Source organism: Hemitrygon akajei, chromosome 10 (genome assembly GCF_048418815.1).
Source record: "Hemitrygon akajei chromosome 10, sHemAka1.3, whole genome shotgun sequence".
NCBI classification, from domain to species: Eukaryota; Metazoa; Chordata; class Chondrichthyes; order Myliobatiformes; family Dasyatidae; genus Hemitrygon; species Hemitrygon akajei.
In genome coordinates, this window is record NC_133133.1 from 71,351,870 (window position 1) to 71,374,146 (window position 22,277).

At 40.4% G+C, this 22,277-nt stretch overlaps 1 protein-coding gene across 1 annotated transcript in view; it reads right to left on the reverse strand.

Annotated features, from left to right (window-relative positions):
• clic2 (chloride intracellular channel 2) overlaps positions 1 to 22,277 on the reverse strand; it is a 51,145-nt gene that overhangs the window by 20,889 nt on the left and 7,979 nt on the right. The window contains 3 exon segments of the mRNA XM_073058435.1: positions 7,495 to 7,604; positions 11,396 to 11,413; positions 11,415 to 11,479. Coding sequence (XP_072914536.1) covers positions 7,495 to 7,604; positions 11,396 to 11,413; positions 11,415 to 11,479 — 193 coding nt within the window.

Sequence of the window (22,277 nt, forward strand, 5' to 3'; positions counted from 1 at the left end):
AGGATTCAACACACCCAAGCGATGAACCCAGAGGAGACAATGGAACTGTGTTCTTGCTTATCACAACCTGGCTGATCATGCCACAATCTAATCAGCTCATCCTCTCCCCATCGTTAATTGACCCAGCATTTCTTGCTGATTCCCACCAGGAATATTATGAAGGCCAGTATTTTTTGATGTAAAATTAGTTAAAGACTATGTAGAAGGATGGTTTCAGGACCAGTCTCTGAGATTATCCTTCATTGCCAACAACTTAATGAAGTGATCACCTGACTTTCATTTGACTCAAGAGCAACTGACAAATGGATGCTAAGTGTCATGTTCTGACAATTGTCGCTAGCCTTTCTGGTTGCAAGCCTCAATGCAGCCTAAAATATAAAACGCATGGTTTCTCTTGAGTGCAGAACTGGGAGACCCATACAAAAGAAAAACAGTTTTTTCACTGAAAATCTAAAGGAAAATAGAAAATCCTAGGAATGCTCAATATTGCAGGCGTTAAAGAGAACAGAGAAATTGTTCAGGTCAATGACCTATCTTCGGGTTTTTATTAAACATTCTTAAGTTCTGCCTGTTTTACCTCCAGTGTTTCCTGGTTTTATTCCTGGAAATCAATGGCAGACTTAGCTTATCATGATACATGTGAGGTTTAGGAATTGTACTCTATTGGTCTCATTAAAATGGGTCTTATAACTTTGGGTGATTGTAACCAGCTCTCTAACTTAAATCATTCGTCAGCAGTGAGTGTTAGTGAATGGGCTAGGGGCAGAGGGGAAATGGTAACCAATGGATGTCAATGCACTGAGACCCCATTCTAATTACTTTAGCATTTAACTAGTTTATGGAATTCTGTTTTTTAACAAAACAGTTCTGACTGACTTCTTCACAGCCAGTAAAGAATATATACATTCTGCTGTGTGTGTCTGTATCTGAGCCCAGCAGCTCATCAGATATTTGTTGATTTATACAGGTTAATGAATTATTATTTGGTGGGGTGGAATAAAACTTTTCTAGCTGGTTAATCTTAACCATTAAGAATAGGACCTATCAAGTATGACAGTAGGAAAGAGTGTATGGATCGGGAGGAAATAGCAGAGGTATTTAATGAATACTTTACTTCAGTATTCACTATGGAAAAGGATCTTGGTGATTGTAGTGATGACTTGCAGCAGACTGAAAAGCTTGAGTGCGTAGATATTAAGAAAAAGGATGTGCTGGAGCTTTTGGAAAGCATCAAGTTGGATAAGTCGCCGGGACTGGATAAGATGTACCCCATGCTGTGGGAAGCAAGGGAGGAGATTGGTGATGGTATTTGCATCATCAATGGGGACGGGAGAGGTTCCGGAGGATAGGAGGGTTGCGGATGTTATTCCTTTATTCAAGAAAGGGAGTAGAGATAGCCCAGGAAATGATAGACCAGTGAGTCTTACCTCAGTGGTTGGTAAGTTGATGGAGAAGATCCTGAGAGGCAGGATTTATGAACAATTGGAGAGGTATAATATGATTAGGAATAGTCAATGTGGCTTTGTCAAAGGCAGGTCGTGCCTTACAAGCCTTATTGAATATTTTGAGGATGTCACTGAACACATTGATGAAGAGCAGTAGATGTATTGTATATGGATTTCAGCAAGGCATTTGATAAGGTACCCCATGCAAGGCTTATTGAGAAAGTAAGGAGGCATGGGATCCAAGGGGACATTGCTTTGTGGATCCAGAACTGGCTTGCCCACAGAAGGCCAAGAGTGGTTGTGGACAGGTCATATTCTGCATGGAGGTCGTCACCAGTGGAGTGCCCCAGGGATCTGTTCTGGAACCTCTACTCTTTGTGATTTTTATAAATGACCTGTATGAGTGCTGGGGAGTAGGAGGGATGGGTTAGTAAGTTTGCTGATGACACAAAGGTTGGAGGTGTTGTGGATAGTGTGGAGGGCTGTCAGAGGTTACAGCGGGACATTGATAGGATGCAAAAATAGCCTGAGAAGTGGCATATGGAGTTCAACCCAGATAAGTGTGAAGTGGTTCATTTTGGTAGGTCAAGTATAATGGCAGTATATTGTATTAATGGTAAGACTCTTGGCAACGTGAAGGATCAGAGGGATCTAGGGGTCTGAGTCCATAGGACGCTCAAAGCAGCAGTGCAGGTTGACCAGGTGGTTAAGAAGGCTTACGGTGTATTGGCCTTCATCAATCGTGGAATTGAATTTAGGAGCCAAGAGGTAATGTTGCAGCTCTGTCGGACCTTGGTCAGACCCCACTTGGAGTACTGTGCCTAGTTCTGGTCGCCTCACTACAGGAAGGATGTGGAAGCCATAGAAATGGTGCAGAGGAGATTTACAAGGATGTTGCCTGGATTGGGGAGCATGCCTTATGAGAATAGGTTGAGTGAACTCGGCATTTTCTCCCTGGGGTGACGGAGGATGAGAGGTGACCTGATAGAGAGGAAAAAGATGATGAGAGGCATTGATCATGTGGATAGTCAGAGGCTTTTTCCCAGGGCAGAAATGGTTGCCACAAGAGGACACAGGTTTCAGATGCTGGGGAGTAGGTACAGAGGAGATGGCAGGGGTAAGTTTTTTTACTCAGAGAGTTGTGAGTGCGTGAATGCCGGCAATGGTGGTGGAGGCAGATATGATAAGGTCTTTTAAGTGACTCTTGGATAGGTACGTGAAGCTTAGAAAAATAGAGGGCTATGGCTAAGCCTAGTAATCAAGTAATCTCTAAGGTAGGGACATGTTCGGCAGAACTTTGTGGGCTGTAGGTTTTCTATGTTTCAAACTAAGATTGACACCAGCCCTCTTCAGACGATGTTAAGGTAGAAAAATACAGCACAGGGATAGACCCATCAGCCCACAATGTTATGCCAAACTAATAACATAAGTAGTCAATCCCCAATTAAACTAAGCCATCCTGCCTGCACAATGTTCATATCTCTCTATTTGCTGCACATACAGTACATGTGCCTCTCCCAGAGCCTCTTGAATGTCTCTATTTGCATCCACCAGCATCAAGGCAGCACATTCCAGACACCCACAACTCTGTGTAAAAAAAAACTTGCCCCACAGATCTCTTTTGAGCCTACCCTATCTGAATTTAAATACATGTCCTCTAGTATTAGACAATTCAACCATGGGAAAAAGATACTGGCTGTCTACCTTATCTATGACTCTTGTCATTGTATCAATTGCTTCCAAGATGGCACCAGTGAACCAAAGCAATGTTCTGCATTTCTAAATATACCTCTTTTGAATTAGTCTCAGAACAACCTGCAGCGTATAACACAATTGGTTGTCTTTTGCACACTGATTGTCCATCCTGCTGGTGCAGTCTATCATTGATTCTATTATGGTTATTGGATTTATTGAGTATTTATTGAATCTCAGGGTTGTATATGGTGACATACTGTTTCTGAATTTTGTTAAAAATTTATTTTGAAGTTTTAAACTTCTATCAGATCTCTGCTCTTCTTCCACCAGTCTAGAGAAAACAACCAAAAAATGTCCAGTCTCCCCTTATAGTACATGTGTTTTGGCGCGTGGCCAAGTGGTTAAGGCGTTTGTCTAGTGATCTGAAGGTCGCTAGTTCAAGCCTTGGCTGAGGCTGCATGTGAGGCTTCCCTTGGACAACATCGGTGGTGTGGAGAGGGGAGACTTGCAGCATGGGCAACTGTTGGTCTTCCATTAAAAAAAAAACATTGCCCAGGCTTGTACCCTGGAAACTTTTCAAGGTGCAAATCCATGGTCTATCGAGACTAATGTAGGCCTACATACACATAGTACATGCCCTGTAATCCAAGCAGCCTCTAGTAAACCTCTTCTACACCCCCTCTAAAGTCTTGACATCCTTCTGATAATAGGGCAGCCAGAGTTCAATACAGTACTCCAAAACAACATTGACTACTCACCAGTCCTGAAGGACCTCATCTGTGGCTACGCAGGACATGAAGGTAATGGTTATGGCACCAGCAATCTCATTTCTTGCTGCTCTAAATAACCTGGCATATATCTGATCAGTCCTGAGGTCTTATCCACCTTATTGTTCTTTAAGTGATCCAACACTACCTTTTTCTTTAACTCGAAATTAGCACGGTCCACACTAATCTCCCTATTTACACATCTTTCTCCTTGGTGAATACAGATGCAAAGTATTCATTTAGAACTTCACCCACATCCTCCACCACCAAGCACTTGTTCCCTCCTTTATCTTGAGTGGTTTCACTCACTCCTGTGTTACCTCTTGCTCTAGATGTACTTATTGAATGCCTTGGGATTCTCTTTAATCCTACTTGCAAGGACTTTTCATGGCCCCTCTTGTTTTTCCTAATTCTCTTTATTGGCTTCTTTATAATCCTCAAGAGCTCTGTTTGATTTTAGGTCTCTAAAATCCTTTCTCTTCTTGATTAAATTCATCACCTCTCAACATCCAGGTTTCCTTCAGCTGCCACCTTTGTCCTTCCTTCTCACTGAAACATGCTTGTCCTGCACTGTGTACATTTAAACGCTCCACACATATCAGATGTGGACTTCCTCAAAAATAGCTGTTTCCTATTAACAGTCCCTAATTCTTCCCTAATAATTCTCATAATTGCCCTGCTCCAACTTAATATTCTCCTGCAAACTCCATCCTTATCCTTATCCCTATCTAAAACTTAAGGAGTTATGATCTCGGATCCTTAACAGTTTCCCCACTGAAAGGTCAGTCTACTGTTTCTGATTTCTGCTCCTATAAACAAGTCTGTCCCTGTCTCATACTGAGGCAGCACCAGACTATTATGTCGGAGTGGAAACTGGCAGACTTAGTCATGGCAAGAAAACGAATTTCAAAGCTCATCTCAGATATGGTACCAAAGCTGTCAAGTTTGGATAACTTTCAGACATTGTCAGGGAAGGAGATGGAGTCAATGGCTTGGGTACACTATTTCTGACAGGAAGCATAGTTGGTAGCCTTGATCTTTCCAATACCCAGTTAGAGGAAGTTACTGCTCATCCAGCACTGGATATATGATAAACATGAGAAACTGGATAGGGAACTCACAAAATGTGAAAATTATGAATCAATTGATGTTTGCTATTCAATCAACAATACTATGTAATGTACAAATTATCCACCGGTGAGTTCTGATTCCAGTGGGACAGTTTGCAAGTTTGTATTCAGAATTAAGTATTTGTTAAGTAACAATGAGTTTTATTTATCAAAATAATAAACTGTAAACACTGAACTAAAATTTTTTGACTCTTACTCAAGTGCAGCCTAATTTGTTGAGCGTTTCCAGATTTCTGTTTCAGATTTCCAGCATTTGCAGTTGGAAACACAAGAGCATTTTATAATTATCTTTTGAAGCTTATGCTTTGCTCTGACTGCCTCTGCTCAACAGGGAGTCATCGGCTAATGCCTCACTCAGTTCTGGTGTCCTACCTTGATGTTTGTAACCACACATACAGTACATATACTAAGGAGCTGCATATCTCAGTATACTCAGTACACATCAGCTGTGAAGGTAAACAAGCTGCAGAGCAGGAATTTGGTGGAAATTCAAAGACATTTATTTTAACTGTAGTTTGCCGGGCTGCCAAAAGTACCGGTAAATGCTTTTTAGTGCATGAGTTCTTTGAAAAGTTGCTCAGCCTTTTATCAGTGCTGAGCAACTTTACAAAGAACGTGACATCTGCTAATCATTTACAGAGTGGAACAGCACAACATGTCGATGTTAATCTGCTGTTATTTGCCCACAATCTCCAGGGGTCAATAGATGTCTTTGAAGACATGAAAGTAAAACGTATTTGACTTAAAACATAATCAATTGTTATTACTGGTCATTGAAACTATGCATGGTGGCATAAAAGTAGCAAGTACATTTTATTTGAAGATGTGTGAAATACACTTGAGGAGACGAAATAAGGAGTACACAAAAAAGGTGGGTGATTCACAACTACAAAGAAGCAGAGAATCCTAGAATGCAGATCCATAGATCACTAGAACAGGTAGATAATGTGGCTAAGAACCAATACAAGGTAATTTGTCTGTACTGACTGAAACATTAAAAGGCAGGTGATGATGTTAGCACAATGTGATCCCATCACCCGTTAGGTCTTCTCCTCGGCAACTGAACCTCTGCTTTCCATGGTGACCACTCTTCCCATAGTTCTCTGGTCCTCTCAACATCTAATACATCCCTACCCATCCCCTGGCACTTAGTCCTACACCACATCCCTTAACACCCTTCAGGGATCAAAACAACTCTTCTCAGGGCAGTTTCCTCTCCATCAACAGGACCAAGCACAGACACGGCAACCGCTCCGTCCACAAGAGCCATCTTGAGCTTGAACTCGTTTCCATTCTTACACCATCCTGTATGTCCTTGACCTTCTCCATTGTCACGGTGAGGCCAAACACAAACTAGAAGAACAATACCTCATTATTCTGCTTGAGTAGCCCATGCCAAGTGATACGAACATTTAATTTTCCATTCTCAAGTAACATCTATCTCCTGTGTTCCTTACAATTCCATCTCAATTCTCTCTCCCTTTATTTGCCTTTTTATTTTCCATCTTTCCATCACTGGCACATGTATCCACCTGAATTTCTTTCCCTTACCTACACTCCCTATCCCCTCCGCCACATGATTCCATCTGCCCACCATCCTTCCCTTGTCTACTTTGACATCACCTTCCAGCCTACATCTGTCTTTCCCTTCCCTCTCTCCACCTTCACGTTCCTCCTCCTTCCACAGACTCCATCTGCTTATCAACTGCCTCCTTACCAGGCTCCTCCTATCAGCTACCATCTCATGCCTGACCCCACCCTTTCACCTCTTTATACTGGCGATCTTCCCTCCGCACTCGTGGTCCTGATGCAGTGTTATAACCCTGTCTACTATCACCAATGCTTCCTGACCTGTTGAATTCCTCCAGCAGTTTCCTTTTAGGCTCCAGATTTCAGTGTCTCTTTGATGCTGGAATTTGAGGCCATGACTACATTTCTGCACACAGTTATTCCATGCAAGAATGCGGAGAGGAGATTTGTGAGGATGTTGGAGAATCCTGGTTCTGAGGAGAGACTGGAAGCTGAGGATGTTTTCTTTGAAATGAGGAAGCTTGCGGGAGGTTTGATGAAATCATTTAAAATCGTAAGAAGCCTAGGCTGGATGAAGAAGAGGGACAGACCTATTTCTTTCACAGACAGATAAATAATTAGGAGTAATAAATCTATCTTAATTAATGAAAGAATAAGAAGGGAATAGAAGAAACACCCTCAAAGCAATGAATGGCAGACTGAAACTCGCCATCTGAAATTCTAATGGAAGCAGAAAGCCCTAATGCATTAAATGCGTTCATATGACCACTTAAAGAGTCATAGTCTAAAAACCAAAAGGCCAAGACCAAGGAAGTGAGTTTAAATTGTGCTGTCTTGACCAGGATGTAACAGAATGCCATCACCGGTCACGTTGCATAGTCTTCTTCTGTGTAGTAAATTTCTGAATTGCTCCTATCCTGCACTTACTTTTTCATATCCACTGTTGTTACGTTGAATTTAACCCCTTTCAGCCACAAAACCATGAATAAGCGTTGGCAAAATGGACAGTTTCCAATGTTCTCTCCATCAAAACTAGCCTAGTGGAAAGAGAAAAATAAAACATGAAGCCCATGTTCTCAGTAAAGTATACACTGTATTATAATTCAGCAGTTAATACAATATGCTCAGTAATATTCCATTCACTGGAGTGAAAACTGTGCTGATCACTCAACATCAGGAACAGCCAAACTTCCTTTGTAGTTACCAACAAGTCTAACAGGAAAGGATGATGAACTGGCAATTTCCATTACATTCAGATATCTTAAAGTGTTTCACAATGAAGCACAAATAGCATTTCAGTGTTTGTGACAGTGAAATGTTCTCTATATAAGGTAAATTTGCAAGAGCATGAAATCTTATTGTTTCTTAAAAGAAATTAGTTACTTAAATGAGTCAATTGGCCAGACTATGGAAGGTATAAAAATGGTTCCAAATTGCCTTCATTCAAAGGACCAGGCCTGAAGATGACATACATGAAACTTCACCAAAATGCAAAGATATGTAAAAACTTCATTCTTTTACAATGCTCAGCCTAATATGAATTTCTAATTCATTAACATAAAAATCATCTAGTAATATTCCAATCAAAAGAGGTAGAAATTATTTCTGGTGATCCAACTGTATTAATGATGTCAAGGCTCGCAACAGACCAGTTATTTTAAAAGTCTTTTTCTTAACACAGTAAAAATAATGCTCCATATTCTAGAATTTACAGCTGGAATTAATTTTTTTATCATTTGGCATGAGAACGTATATCTGAAATAACAAGGTCTTGGAGTTCTACATTCTGACACTCTGTCTTTCAAGATAAGATGCTATATATGTCATAGAGGAACTGCCAAATGACCATCAGGAAGAGGTTGATAAAATTCACTAATGACTTTTCAAAGTATGGGAAGCCACGTATCCAGTGGGGGCAAGGTTAAGCTATTTTGTTGCCAGCACTCCAAAGAACAATGATAGTACATTTATTGATTAATTCCATGTCGGATAGAGCATCCTGCTGCTTGACTGTCATTTAGGCCAAAGTGGTACTCACCCTCATAATGTACACATCAAGTTGTCTAACTTTGCACTCAGTGCAGATTAAAAACCATTTTTCTCCAATGGATCATTGGAAAACAGAACAGGAATTTTAAGAGAATGGGCAAAAAAATCTAAGAATATAGAAATATATTTGAAAAATAGATCACTTAGCCTATCACATTAGTCCTTTACTCAACGGGATTGTGGCTGATATGTAAGCAAATTCTCTGCATTTATTGTTTTGCTATACACTTCAACTCCTTAACTTTGTGTCTGAGGTTAAAATAGAACAATTAATCTACCATTGGTTTCCATTCTGAAATAGGATTCCAAAGTCCCTGCTCTTTCTGTATGCAAAAGTATTACCCCACTGCACTGAAAGGCTTGGCTCCAAGTTCGGATCATGTATGCTAGACTATGTCCCTCCTCCATCAGAACTAATTTATTCCAATCTACCCTATCAAATCTATTTGCATTGGGAATTTCAGTTAAGTCATCCTTACATTTTTTTCAGTGCCAGTGAGTAGTACCTATTATTATTATTTTTGTGTAATCTCTCCTCCAGAATCCAAATATCATCCTGGTAAAACAAGGATTTTAGAGCACATAAATTATTATTAAAGACACTGGATTAGTATTAAAGATACTGTTTTCTGTCTCATCAACCTCAGCCAACTCTTTAACTCATTAAAATATTTGCCTTAATTTGCTTAAGTTTCAACTTTTGCTCAGTCTTTTTCAGAGAGCTCCTCAAAAGATCCATTCTGGAAGTGCATATAGAAGACATGTATTTATGTCTTGTTGCCCAAAATTCTACCACTTTGTTTTCAAAAAAGACTTGTCGAACATGACATCAAATTTTTAAATGCAACATTTTACACTAAACAATTTTATACTGAAAACTTTCAAAGCATTTATTCAATCTAAACTTATGTATGGCTTCCAATAATATTGAAGGCAAGTGTTAAGTCAGCGCACCCCTTTTACCCCTCTTAGTTTTCACTATTTTCTAAACTAAGTGGGAATTGAGAACACTAGAAAATTATTACTTAAACAATTTCATTGCTGTTATCTACTTCCTTAAAACTATAGAATCCTGAGGAGGTGGTGTAATTTTTTCAAGATCACCCTTAATTTAGTTACATTAATTGGTATGGAAGTCTGTTTTGAAGCATTAGTTTTAATGTCAGGAATGTTATCCTGTCTTCTCAATTGTGAAAATCGATGCAATGTATTCTATAATTGTTACTGTTCGTATGTTCGTCTCTTCATTTCCAATGTCGCCATTGCCCATATTTAGAAGTCCATGTTGCTGACTAATATTGTCCTTCTAAAGTAATTTAAAACATTAAGTTGTGAGCTTTGTTTGAATATCCCCCTTGGTAACTTACTCTGCTGCGTTTTTTTGTTCTCTATCCCTCATTCATAAAGAAGTGCAGTAGTTTTGTCTTTTTGAAATTTCTTTTTATGTTGTTTTTTATCCCCTTCTCTGACCAAGGCAGTTGATTTGGCAAGTAAAGCTCATGCCCTTTGAAGGTGTACTGTGTAATTGTAAGTCTTTTTTTATTGAACACCTCTCAGGGTCTCATTGCTACTTAATTCATGAGCAGATTTTCACAATCTCAGCCTTAGTTGTATCTAAAGTGTTCACAGCATGTTGACACTTACTACTTTAAAACATTACATTGAGCTTGATCAGGATATGATCACCATTAAATGGAGGTCCACATTAAGTAAATATAAAATAGAATAGTTGAGTTATTCATAAGTAATATAACTTAGCATAAGCATGGGCACTTGCAGACTTTACCAGAATAAAATGACAAGAATTCTTCTCGGAGTTTATTTGTTCAGATTCCTACAGGAAGAGCATTTTCTGGAATCCGCTTTAAAATCCACTATAACTTTGCAATATTGTTTAATACTGCATCCAGGAGCTACAACATTCAGCATTCATTTAACATCTTTGTGATGACATGAGTAATTGAATCATTTGAAGCGCTAGCCTCAGCTGTGATGCTTTTTAAAGCTCCTATTATTTACAGACAGGAAAGATCAATAATAATATCAGGAACCTGATCAGTTTGGTTGGAACCTGCATATAAAAAGCTATGCACTCAAAACTTCAGGAAACTGGTAAGGAATGTACGGAAAAAACAGGGTGTGGTCAATGACCGCCGAAATTAAAACAGGAAATGGGAAAATCCTGGCTTAGCTAGTTTATTCACGATGGTGGTAATGAACGATAATGAGACTTTCTGTTGTTAGTTATGGGCTGGTTCACAGAGTCAACCCAGCTTTCACCCTGCCCGATCACTTATTTCAGTTTTTCAACAATTTCTGCCAGTCTGCACTGCTTTTAAGACTTCTGTTTCAACAAGAAAATAGGGACGAGCGATCATATTGCACTGCAATCATATATTCATGTAATATCACTGCATTAATCATGCAAAACTTCACTCTCCCTACCAGTTGCTGTCAGTTTCCCAGTCCATACAGAACGTGAAAGAAATCTAAAGCTTGGCACTTTACAGATCCAAAATGTAAATATGACATTTCTCTTTATTGATTATTAGGCAGAACCTTTTAAATATATTGTTATATATCAGTCTAAATTCATTAAAATTTAGGGGCAATAAAAGTAAAAAAACAATATATTAATACAAACGTAATCTGAATAAATAACATTAAAATGAAACAAAAACTAACTGCATAAACTAAGAAAAATGAATCCACTTTTGATTCAACCAACAGACAAAGATCTTGAATAACTTTGTGGAAAAAAGAATCATCGGCTGTTTACCTTAATGAAGAGTTCAATGTTTGGGGCTTTCTTGCCAGTTCCTTGTTTGGCCATTGTCAGAACGAAGATAAAATATCAAACAAGCTGTGCAAATGTAAGTTAAGTTTTCATGAATTTCAAAAGAAATTAGAAGTTCCGAACAAGTAAAAGCAGACTTTCTGGATAACGTCAGTTACCCTTGAGCTCTCCTTGAGGTACAGATCACAGAGAAATAGCAATACGCTGGGGTGTAACATCCTGCCTCTCTTAACACTTCCCTCAGTTGTAATCAGAGGGTGGCCAATGCCTCTAATTTACAAGAAAGAAAACAACAACTATGACACAGCAATACCTCAGCATCACTTACAGTAAAGTAACAGAGCAACTAGAGTAGTTTAGGAAAAGCACAATCATATAAGACATTCATTTAATTAATGTGTTTTTCCATTAATACCATTTAACCTTACAAGATCACTATAACTAGCCATTAATATTTAGAATGGAAACTCTCATATAAACTTTAGACACATTAAGCCCAATTATATTATATTCTATAAATAACTATTTGTGGAATATGACACTAAAAATAGAAATTTGAACTTTATTACATTCTTGCTGAGTGTGCCTAGCCCAGACCCACAGGGCGTGGGAGTCTTATAGGCAGCCAGACAGAAATGCCCCTGGGAATAATCAAAATTGATATGGCAACAGATCAAGCAAATTCAAGGAAACCATCACCTGATTACGTTTAACACCTCTGGTGAATCAGTAGCCCTGCATGTAAACATCGATTAGAGAAGAGGACAGGCACTGAAAATGCAGAGTTGTATTCTTCAGTGACCAAGAATAACTTGGTGGCACCGCGAAAGACTGAACCTAAAGTACAACCACCAAAATGGGGTTTTGGCAGATAATAAGTGAACTGATAAAACAAGGACCTGGCCCTGTCCTCAATGATCTACCTTTACAAGCACACAGGTTTATGATGATATTGGCAGGAGTGAATGCTGGTGGAACTGAAATGAAGATGAAATATTGTGAATGCCCTTTAAAACAACTTGTGGCACCACCTTTGGGTTAAATGGGACAGACATACTTCTAAAGCCTCAAATCAAGGTATCCAATACTTTATTAAACCATCAGCAATAACAGAAATGTATTCACCCTAAATAGTAACTCAGGTCTGGAGCAGAGCTTGAAAAAGCAGAGAGTTTTCAGCAGGAGCCTTTGATTGGACAGCAGCGCAGACACAGTAAAAGCGTACCCTGTGCTGGTCCAGACTCCATAAAAGAGAGGTACCATCTAGTGGAGTGGTCGTCATCTGAGTGGTCTGAGTCAGAGTGGTAAGGCTTTGGCTTAACACACTTCAGCGAGGTAAGTAGGTAAGTTTATCTCTTATTTCTTTTTCTAATCTAACTCTTGAAACGATAGATGGTATATCTGCAGGGCTAGTGTTCTGATCTGAGTATCAGATCTGGGATTTCCAGGAGACTTCCAGCTTCCTTGAGGGCTACATCTGCACGAGTTACATCGAGATGCAGCTCCTTAGAGACCATGTGAGGGAACTGGAGCTGCAGCTCAATGACCTTCGGCTTGTTAGGGAAAGTAAGGAGATGATAGACAGGAACTACAGGGAGGTAGTCACCACAAGGCTACAGGACATAGATAAATGGGTGACTGTCGAGAGAGGGAAGGGAAAACATCAGATAGTGGAGAGCACCCCCCGTGGCCTTCCTCCTTAATAATAAATACTCCATTTTGAGTACTGCTGGGGGAAGCAATAGCAGCCATGGCTCTGGAACTGAGTCTGGCCCTGTGGCTCAGAAGGGTAGGGAAGAGAAGAGGGTGGCAGCAGTAACAGGAGGCGCTATAGTTAGGGGTACAAAGAGGTGATTCTGTGGATGCAAACAAGAGACATGAATGGTAGTTTGTCTCCCAGGTGCCAGGGACTTTAATGTTTCTGAAAGCATCCACAATATCCTGAAGAAGGAGTGTGAGCAGCCAGAAGTCGTGGTACATATTGGTATCAATGATATAGGTAGAAAAAGGGAGAAGCTCCTGAAAACAGAATACAGAAAGTTAGGAAGGAAGCTGAGAAGCAGATAGTAATCTCAGGATTGCTGCCTGTGCCATGTGACAATGAGGATAGGAATAGAATGAGGTGGCAGGCAAATTTGTGGCTGAGGAATGGAGCAGGGGAGGGATTCAGATTTCTGGGTCATTGGGACCTCTTCTGGGGCAGGTGTGACCCAAACAAAAGGATGAGTTGCCCTTGAATCTGAGGGGGACCAATATCCTTGTGGGCAGGTTTACTAGAACTTTTGGGAATGGTTTAAACTAATATGGCAGGGGAAGAACAAGCCAATATGTAAGGAAGAACAAGCCAATGATTGGGTACAAATGCAGCCAGTGTGAAAAGTTAAATTGCACCACAGAGGCAAAATTCAAAAGCACAAAGAATGCAAGACTGAAGGTGCTGTATATAAATGGACATGGTATTTGGAATAAAGTGGATGAAGACGTGGCACAATTATAGATTGATTGATATGATGTCATGGCATGCCTGAGTCGTGGCTGAAAGAAGGCCATAGTTGGGAGCTTAAAATCAAAGGATATACTTTGTATTGAAAGGACAGGCAGGAAGCCATAGGTAGTGGTGTGGCTCTGTTGGTAAGTGGTGAAATTACATCATTAGAAGGAGGTGACATAGGGTCAAAGAATTTTAAATCTTCGTGGGTGGAGTTAAAAAAACTGCAAGGGTAAAAAAAAAATTATAGGAATCATATTAGGCATCCAAATAGTATCCAAGATGTGGGGTTGTGATTGCAAAGAGAGCTGGAAAGGGAATGTAATAAGGTAATGTAACAATTGCAATTGGGGACTTCAATGTGCATGGGGAGTGGAAAATCAGGCTGGTGTCAGATCACAAGAGAGGGAATTTGTTGAATGCCTAAGTGATGGCTTTTTAGAGTAGCTTGTGCTTGAGCCTATTCGGGGAAAAGCTATCCTAGATTGGGTGTTGTGTAATAATCCAGATTTTATTAGGGAGCTTAAGGTAAAGGAATCCTGAGGAGGCAGTGATTATAATATGCTTGAATTCATACTATGACTTGAGAGAGAAGCACAAGTCAGATGTTTTAGTATTGCCCTGGAATAAAGGGAATTACAGAGGCATGAGAAACGAACTTGTCTAAGTGGATTGGAGAGGGATATTGGCAGGTTGACACCAGAGCAGGGGTGGCTGACATTTCTGGGAATAGTTCACAAGGCGCAGGACAGATATGTTTCACAGAAGAAATTCTCAAATGGCAACTGTGGCTAGCAAGGGAAGTTAAGGGATGCATAAAAGCCAAGGAAATGGCATATAATGTAGTGAAAGTGAGTGGATGATTGGGAAGTTTTTAAAATCAAACAAAGGGCAACTAAAAAAGCCATAGAACGGGAAAAGATGAAATGTGTGGGCAAACTAAACAATAATATAAAGCAGGATACCAACAAATTTTTCAATTATATAAAGAGTAAAAGGGCGCTAATATTGGACCACTGAAATTATGCTAGTGAGGTAGTAATGGGGGACAAAGAAATGGCAGATGAACTTAATGAGTACTTTGCATCTGTCTTCACTGTGGAAGACACTAGCAGTGTACTAGAGGTCTGTGAGTGCCTGGGAGCAGGAGTGAGTGCCATTGTTATTACAAAGGAAAAAGTGTTAGGCAAACTGAAAGGTGGATAAGTCACTTGGACCAGATGGACTACATCCCAGAGTTTTGAAAGAGATTGCTGAAGAGATAGCAGATGCATTGGTTATGATCATTTAAGAATCACTTGATTCTGGCATGGTTTCGGAGAACTGGAAAATTGCAAATGTCACTCCACTCTTTAAGAAGGGAGGAAGGCAAAAGAAAGGGAATTATAGGCTAGTTAGCCTAAACTCACTGGGTGGAGTCCATTATTAAGGATGAGGGTTCAGGGTACTTGGAGACTAAAGACAAAATAAGGTCAAAGTCAGCATGGTTTCTGTGAAGGGAAATCTTGCCGAACAAATCTGTTAGAGTTCTTCGAGGAAATAACGAGCAGGGTGGACAAAGGAGAGGCAATGGATGTAATTTACTTGGATTTTCAGAAGGTGTTTGATAGGGTACCACACATGAGGCTTCTGAACAAGATAAAATCCCATGGAATTGCAGGGAAGATACTGGCATGGATAGAGGAATAGCTGGCAGGCAGGAGGCAGTGACTGGGAATAAAGGGGGGCTTTCTAGTTGGCTGCTGGTGACTAGTGGTGTTCCTCAGGGGTCAGTAGTGGGACTGCTACTTTTGACATTGTTTGTCAATGATTTAGATAATGGGATTGATGGCTTTGTGACAAAGTTTGTGGATGACACGGTTGGGTGGAGGAAAAGGTGGTGCCGAGAAAGCAATGCGATTGAAGAAGTACTGAGACAATTTGGAAGATTGGGCTAAAAACTGGCAGATGGAATACAGGGTTGGGAAATGTATGATAATGCATTTAGATATAAGGAACAAAATTACAGACTATTATCTGAATGGGGAGAAAATTCAAACATTGGAGGTGCAATGGGATTTGGGAGTCCTCATGCAAGACTCCCAAAAGGTTAATTTACAGTTTGAGTCTGGAAGGCAAATACAATGTTGACATTCATTTCAAGTGCTGAGACTTTATAAGACACTAGTCAGGCTGCACTTGCAGTTTTGTCAACTGTTTTGGGCCTCATATCTCAGGAAGGATGTGTTGTCATTGGAGAGAGTCCAGAGGAAGTTCATGAGGATGATTCTGGGAATAAAGGGGTTAACATATGAAGAGCATTTGGCAGCTTTGGGCTGTACCTACTTGAATTTAGAAGAATGTGGGTGGATCCCATTGAAACCTACAGAATGTTGAAAGGACTAGATAAGGTTGATTTTGTAAGGATGTTTCCTATGGTGGGTGTGTCCAGAACTAGAGGGCACAGCCTCAATACTGAGGGGCAACCCTTTAAAACATAGGTAAGGAGAATTCTTTTAGCCAGAGAGTAGTAAATCTGTGGAATGCTCTGCCACAGACAGCTGTAGAGGCCAAGACTGTGGGTATATTTAAAGAGAAAATTGCTAGTTTCCTAATTAGTCAGGGCATCAAAGGTTATAGTGAGAAGGCAGGTTTATGGGGTTGAGTGGGATCAGGATCAGCCATAATGGAATGGTGGAGCAGACTCAATGGGCTGAATGGCCCAATTCTGCTTCTATGCCTAATGGTCTTACGGTCTTTACCCGTAACATGATGACACATGAAGGGTTGTGTTTCAATAAGGAACTTAAGGAAGGTATGCAGAAGGGTCTCTAAGTTCACATCAAAAGAACATGCCACCCAGATGAATCTACAACAACAGGCAACAGACATGAGGAAGTAACACGAAACAGCAAATGAACTGATCGCCGACCAATAAGATCAAACAAAGTTCAGCAGTCCTTCTGCATTCAGTTGTGAACAGTGCCAAATACTAACAGGAGGAAAAGTTCCATGAGCATTCCATTTTCATCAGCAACAGCATGTGAGTGCAAAAGATAAGTAATTTGAACAATATACAACCAAAAAATGGGAAATGAATGACCCATCTCTGCCCCCTGCTGAGATTTCCTAAGATCCACAAACTTCAGAGCAGTGCCTTGAGCCAAATTGAGTATTCACCCCCAGGATGTTCTCATGTTTTATTCTTTTACAACACTGAATCACAGTGGATTTAATTTGGCTTTTTATGATACTGATCAACAGAAAAATACTCTTTCATGTCAAAGTGAAGACAGATCTCTCCAAAATGATTTAAATTAATTACAAAAATATAAAACACAAAATAATTTATTAGACACACTTTTGGCAGCAATTACAGCCTTGAGTCTGTGTGGAGAGGTCTCTATGAGCTATGCACATCTGGACACTGCAATTCTTCCCCATTCTTCTTTACAAATCTGCTCAAGCCTTGTCAGATTCTATGGGGATTATGAGTGGACAGCCCTTTTCAAGTCCATCCATACCACAAATTCTCATTTGGATTGAGGTCTGGATTCTGACTTGGCCATTCCAGGACATCAACTTTGTTGATTTCAAGCCATTCCTCATCTTGCTGGAAAATAAATCTTCTCCCAAGTTGAGGTTCTCTTGCAGACTGCATCAAGTTTTCCTCCAGGATTTCCCTGTATTTTGCTGCATTCATTTTACCCTCTACCTTCACAAACCTTCCATGGTCTGCTACAGTGAAGCATCCCCACAGCATGATGCAGCCACCACTGTGCTTCATGGTAGGGATGGTGTGTTTTTGATGATGTGCGATGCTTGGCTAATGCCAAAAATAGCGTTTGGTGTGGCCAAAAAGCTCAGTTTTCATTTCATCAGACCATAGAACCTTCTTCCAGCTGACTTCAGAGTCTCCACACGCCTTCTGCCAAACTCTAGCTGTGATTTCATATTACATTTTTTCAAAAGTGGCTTTCTCTTTGCCACTCTCCCATAAAGCTGTGACTGGTGAAATATCCAGACAATGGTTGTTGTATGTGCAGTCTCTCCCTTCTCAGCTACTGAGGCTTGTAACTCTTCCAGAGTTGTCAGGTCTCATGGTGGCCTCCCTCACTAGTCACCTTCTTGCATAATCACTCAGTTTTTGAGGACAGCCTGCTCAAGACAGATTTACAGATTGACTTAATTGTACTCTAAGGGATTTTCAGTGTCTTAGAAATGTTCTTGTATCCATCTCATGCTTTTCAATAACTTTTTTGTGGAGTTGATTGGAGTGTTCTTTTGTCTTCATGGTATAGTTTTTGCTAGGATACTTATTCACCAGCAGTTGGACATTCCAGACACAGATGTATTTTTATTTTAATCAATTGAAACACCTTAAGTACACACGGTGATCTCTATTTAACTAATTATGTGACTTCTAAAACCAATTAGCTGCACCAGTGATGATTTGGTGTGTCATATTAAAGGGGGTGAATACTTATGCAATATTTTGAGTTTTATATTCATAACTAATTTAGATCACTTTGTAGAGATCTGTTTTCACTTTGACACAAAGTAGTCTTTTTCTGATGATCAGTATCAAGAAAAGACAAATTAAAGCCACAGTGATTCAATGGATCCCATTGTGCAAAAACAGACATAATATATATATATTTTAAAAAAGTGAGATAGTATTCATAGGTTCAATATCCATTTAGAAATTGGATGGTAAAGGGGAAGAAGCTGTTCCTGAATTGTTGAGTGTGTGCCTTCAGGCTTCTCAACCTCCTACCTGATGGTAACAATGAGGAGAGGGCGTGTCCTGGGTGATGGGGGCCCTTAACAAAGGATGCTGCCTTTCTGCAACAATGCTCCTTGAAGATGTACTGGATACTACAGAGGCTAGTGCCCATGTAGGAGCTGACTAATTTTATAACTCTCTGTAGCTTACTTCGATCCTTTGCCGTGGACCCCCACCCTTATCACAGATAGTGATGCAGCCAGTTAGAAGGCTTTGCACGGTACATCTGTAGAAATTGGCGAGTGCTTTTGGTGGCACACCAAATCTCCTCAAACTTCTAATGAAATATAGCCACAGTCGTGTCTCCTTTATAGTTGCATTGATATGTTGGATCCAGTTTAGATCCTCAGAGATGTTGACACCCAGGAACTTGAAATTGCTCACTCTTTCCACTCCTCATCCCTCTATGAGATCTGATGTGTCTTCCCTCATCTTACCCTTGCTAATATCCAAAAACATTTCTTTGGTCTTACTGACGTTGATTGCAATGTTGTTGCTGTGTCACCACACAACTAACTGGTGGATCTCATTCCTGAAGGTTCTGAAGAGCACTGAAGTAAAAGATCAACCACAATTTTATTAAACAGTGAATCGCTTGTTCCTGCGCCTGTACCATACATTCACTGTTCCTTCATTGTTACTGGATCAATGCCACTGAATGCCTGGAAAGATACTGTGACCAATTCCAGTGCATGATTTAAGATCAAGGCTCACTCCACCTGCTCAAGACATATTGATACTTACGCATCACTTCTTTTAAACTGCATTCAGTGATTTCAAATTTTGTGAACTCAGGGTTTTTTAATGATGAAGAAAATATAAATCATAACTGTCAGGGGAGCAACAACATGCAAGCAGGATGGTAGCTCCTCCCACCAGTTCTCTCCACAGCTGACGAACAATGGCAACAATGTCTTTGGGGGCTTTGGGAATTAGCAACTGGAAAATGTGCATCCTAATAAAGAAAACGTGGAAAGCTGCAGGAAGTATGATTCCTTTAAATCAAAGGATGTTTTGAAAAACATTCATATCAGAAGCATTACAATTATGAAAACAATTACATAGAATTGAGAATCTGCAAGATTTATTGGCAATATAATCCAAAATTGTATAAAAAGGTGGGTAACATTACTGTCAAAGGTCTAGTTTCATAAATTATCCCACTTACAGAACAAAAACATTCAGTTCATTGAATTGAATGGATATTTGTGCTTTACATAAGCCTCCTCCCCATCTAATTTAATCTCACTAAATAAGTACATCATATTTATCCTTTCTCCCACATGTACTTATTTCTCTTAAATCCTTTAGTCTAATTCTTCTTTTCATTTATTTTTCAGATATGAACATTGCCAGCAAGATCAGCAAATTACTCTTACCCAATTATCCTGCAAAGGTGATGATAACCATTTTCTTGATATGCTGCAGTCCTTCTGATAAAAGTACTCTTGCTTCGACCCAGCAATGATGAAAGAATCAAACACACTGTATATGTAGGTTTTCACAAATATAAATGAAATGGGGCATTTTATGTTAAATGAAACCCATAATACACTTTACTGAACTCCAAAGCCTAAACACAAAAGTGCGCTAAAAACCCTTATGTAACAATATCATCACATCAGACTGGCGAAACCCCAACTCAATGTCAGTGATTGTAAATTTTGTACATTTCTCCCAATTATGTTACCCTACACAGACCCCCTCAGAATTAATTAAAACTGGCATTGTGAGTCTGTCTGGACCTCAGGTGATCTGCCAGGCTTGGGTCCTGTTGTCCAGGAGTGGACGAATCACAGCTCATCCAGAGGGGTGTTGACACGCTCATGGTCACATTGTGATGCCCAAATATGATGGGCCAGTTTAAGGCAATCTACCGAAATACATTCAGGTTTACTCCTCTTATCTGCAATAAAAGTCTTTTCTCTCCATTCCAAAACATGGAACAGGTCATTGTAAGAGGGCCTAAGGGGATGTTGGTGTACACCACGGTGGACGGAAACAAACAAGGCAGAACGTAGGTCAACAGGAACCCCGAGTGCTGTACACCATGATGTGAGGTAGGAGTAGGTGAAAAGGAATTGAATTTAGTGAGGATGGTGAAATACTGCTGAGAAGCCGACCAGGTGGGTGTGGCATCAGGAACGAAATCATCTGGCACTTGTAAGGCTGTCCATATACCAACAGCCGCAGACGACTGCAGGTACTCTTTTAGAGCAGTTCTGAGCTCCAGCAGGACCCACGGGCACCAATCGTGCTAACACTCATCCATCAGGGAAGCCTGCAGAGCAGTTTTTTAAGGAATGGTGAAACCGCTCGTATATGCCACTGGATGATCGGTGATATGGTGTGGTGTGATGTAGCCTAATACCAAGGTTCTGGGCCATCGCAGCCCAGAGTTCAGAAATGAAATGGGGACCACAGTCAGAGGAAATATCAAATGGGGTGCCAAACCGAGCATCCCAGGTTGCTGATGAACGCCCGAGCCATGTCTGTGGCCATTGATGATGCTGGAGGGACGACCTCTGGCCACCTGGTGGGTCGGTCCACCATGGTAAGAAGGTGTGTGAAACCCCAGAGGGGAGAAAGGACTAACAAAGTCCACATTGAGGTGGTCAAACTGTCGCTCAGGGACGTCAAAAGGCACCAATGGCTCCTGAACATGATGGTTAATTTTTGCCCGCTGGCACTCCACATAGTCCAATCACGCATATCCTTTCTGAGGACATGCCAAACAAACTTTGGTGCAACCAATTTCTGTGAGGCATTCCAGCTCAGATGCGAGAGGCGAAAACAGCCCATCTCCAGTGTGAAGGCACAAAGGGGCATGGGCAACCAGTTCAGAAATCGCACGGGGTGAAACCCCCAGCTTTCCCAAACTTAATGTCAGCCAACCCATTACTGCTGTTCAGTAAGCCTAGACCTCTGGGTTGGCTGTCATGCTGGCATAGCCAACACCTATGCGTACATCTCCAATGGCTGGCCATGAGAGGCAATCAGCCCCAGCATTATTTTTCCCCTAGATATGCTGTATATCGATTGTGAACTCAGATATGTAGACTAGATAGCGTTGCTGCCATGCAAAGCAAGGGTCTAAAATTTTGGGCTTTACATGCACAAGGGGTTTGTGGTCAGCGAATGCTGTGAAATACCACCCCTACACAAGAAAACAAAAATGCAAACAGACGGATAGAGACTGAGAAGCTCGCAGTCAAACGTGCATATTAGAATATGCAAAGATATAATATTAGAAGAGAAGTAAGAAAGTATAAAAAAAAGTTACCTTATAAATAGAATGTAAAGATTTACATGTTAAGCTTACAAGATTTATAAGTTCACACTGATAAGATGGTAATTATGTCAAACTGAAAAACAAAAGATAATGGATGCTGGAAATCTGAAATAAATGCAATATATGGAATGATCTGCCAGGGTAAGTACTTGAGGCAGGTGCATTAAAAATATTTTAAAAGCACTTGGCAAGGTACAGTATGTGAACAAGAAAGGTTTAGAAGGATATGGGCCAGAAGTTTAGAAGTCTCTGGAAAATAAAATTGAAGACTCAGAGCAGGATTGCAGTACCAGAGGGACATTAGGGACTGCTGTGTACT